Raw genomic sequence first — 2025 nt, forward strand, 5'->3', positions numbered from 1 at the left:
TTTTTTTTTCTGAGAGATTTTATTTAATAAAATGACAGGCGCCCGCACTACATATAGCGCCTTAAGAAGAATAGAAACAAATTTATAGATTATAAACAAAAAAAGAAAAATAAGACAAGCAGATGATCAAACAAATAAATGACTTGAAATGAAGTTTATAATGCACAAACAATAAATTATAACGATACATGTACACGTTCAGTACCAAGTGGCAGAAGTTGGATCGCAAACAGAGCCTACGAGCCGATGTTTTAAAATATTTGCGGTCGTATATTGAAACGGAATACTAAACCACACAAGCACCTTGCAATGCGATATAAGCCATTACTGCCTTTAATAAAATGTAGCAACTGTTTGCACAGTTAAATATCATTATTCACTCGTTTAATTTATTTGTCCGTCTCCGCTGTTTTCTATGTCCCATTTAGAAACATTTTCTCGATTTAGCTCTTTTTGGATAAGCAATATAAGAAGTCTCCAATCCGGATCTTTGTCAATGTCGGTAATATTCAGCCCTTCGCCTGTCACGTCTAAAGCCTCTTGATAATGATTGGTGTTGCCCGCAGGTGGCGCCACTTGATATCTCTCATTACGATCGTCTGCTTCAGATTTGATATCAGACGTCTCCTCTCCACTCCCAGGGTCCAAATATACATGTACGTGATGGTAGATGACAGGTGGCGGAGGATTGATATCTATGCTGTAATCTGCATCCTTATTTTGCGCAGAAAGTTTCGACAGTCGGATTCCCCTGGTCCGTACCAGTTCTAAGTCAGCTGTTGGATGCCGGCCGAAGTTAGATTTTTCAAGCACTGGTTGATCTTTACCGTGTCCTTTTCTGACTTTCTGAACGGCTTGACGGAAGGCGTATTCGGGTGATGGCAGTACTTTTTCCATTTCTGTTCTCATCTTTGCTTCATGCGTCTCTTGGACGTCGTGCTTAAATTCATAAGCCGGGGCGAAGAGATGTTTCAGTTTATCTGCCCTCAGCCTCTTTGCTGTCTGATTAATTTCCACGTCTTCTTGAAGGTCCGAAATTTTCGGAATAAGACCCGCAGATGATGCTTTGCCTTCAACGTTTGATTTCGAATTAAAATCATACAGTTCAGGGTCCGCATTCTTCTTGGGTTCTTCCTTATCAAAATACCTTTCAAGTTGCCCAAGCTCTCGCAGAAACTCGAGAAAAATCCCATCAGTTGCATCTGCAGTTGTTGACAGGAGCTCCGGGTGCGACGCTAGAGGACGGGCGTGCACCTTACCCGTAGCATAAGAATCAGTTCGGCGTGCAATGGTTTCTGCCTCGAACTTCTTTTTACTGATATACGTTGGTTTACTATCACTCTGATGATCGTCCTCATCTTCACCTATAGTGCTTGCTGCGCGAGACACGTTGGCATCTTCGGCTACCTCCATGATGAACTTAGGTGTTGATGGTGGGTCAACGGTGCCAAAATCATACCGGTGTGCCAAAGGAGCACAGCGGAATGTCTCAAACAGGGTACAAAATGTCCACAACAACATCACGCACGATAATCTATACATATCGATAGTTTTGCGAAAGTCAGTTTATAACTAGAACCCTACGAATTGAGGAAACTCAAACAGGTTTAACACCAGTTACTTATTCGAAGTCTTCTTCGCACTCAGTATTTTCTGATCATATAAGAGAAATCCCCGTGGCTTGTTGAAGTATGATTTCTTGTTTTCTTGATTTCTTGTCCTTACGTCAGCGAGCAATTGCGTAGGACTACTTCAAAGGCACCTCCACCTAAAACGACCAAATACAAGAGAAGGAATGATATACTAGCTACTAAATAAAACTGGTAGACCTACTAGTATTTCACAAGAGCACAAGAACAGATTTACCAGAGAGTCGGTGATAGACGATTCTTGTCTGAGTAAATGGCAAAACCGTACTGAGACAAGCAAAAGAACACCTGATTGAACTCATGAACCACGTAAACATGCATCTACACTTGTCTGGTACAGACTCGCGAGATATATGCGTAAAAACAGCCGCACTCA

At 41.7% G+C, this 2025-nt stretch overlaps 1 protein-coding gene across 1 annotated transcript; it reads right to left on the reverse strand.

Annotated features, from left to right (window-relative positions):
• LOC106180404 (uncharacterized) lies at positions 1–2025 on the reverse strand. Its single transcript, XM_013564382.2, has 3 exons — positions 1867–2025; positions 797–1768; positions 1–733 (listed from the first exon to the last, which is right to left on the reverse strand). The coding sequence occupies exons 2-3, from the start codon at positions 1540–1542 to the stop codon at positions 385–387; spliced, it is 1095 nt and encodes a 364-aa protein (XP_013419836.2). The 5' UTR covers positions 1543–1768; positions 1867–2025; the 3' UTR covers positions 1–384.

Source organism: Lingula anatina, chromosome 3 (assembly GCF_051362555.1).
Source record: "Lingula anatina isolate TDL-2025a chromosome 3, LinAna3.0, whole genome shotgun sequence".
Taxonomy (NCBI): domain Eukaryota; kingdom Metazoa; phylum Brachiopoda; class Lingulata; order Lingulida; family Lingulidae; genus Lingula; species Lingula anatina.

Bases quoted from the DNA above. Each gene is read 5' to 3' on its own strand.
- LOC106180404 (XM_013564382.2), bottom strand. From the start codon at position 1,542: ATGTATAGATTATCGTGCGTGATGTTGTTGTGGACATTTTGTACCCTG. The intron at 734-796 runs CTTCGGCCGGCA...CCGACTGTCGAA, and splicing joins CCAGTGCTTGAAAAATCTAA to ACTTTCTGCGCAAAATAAGG.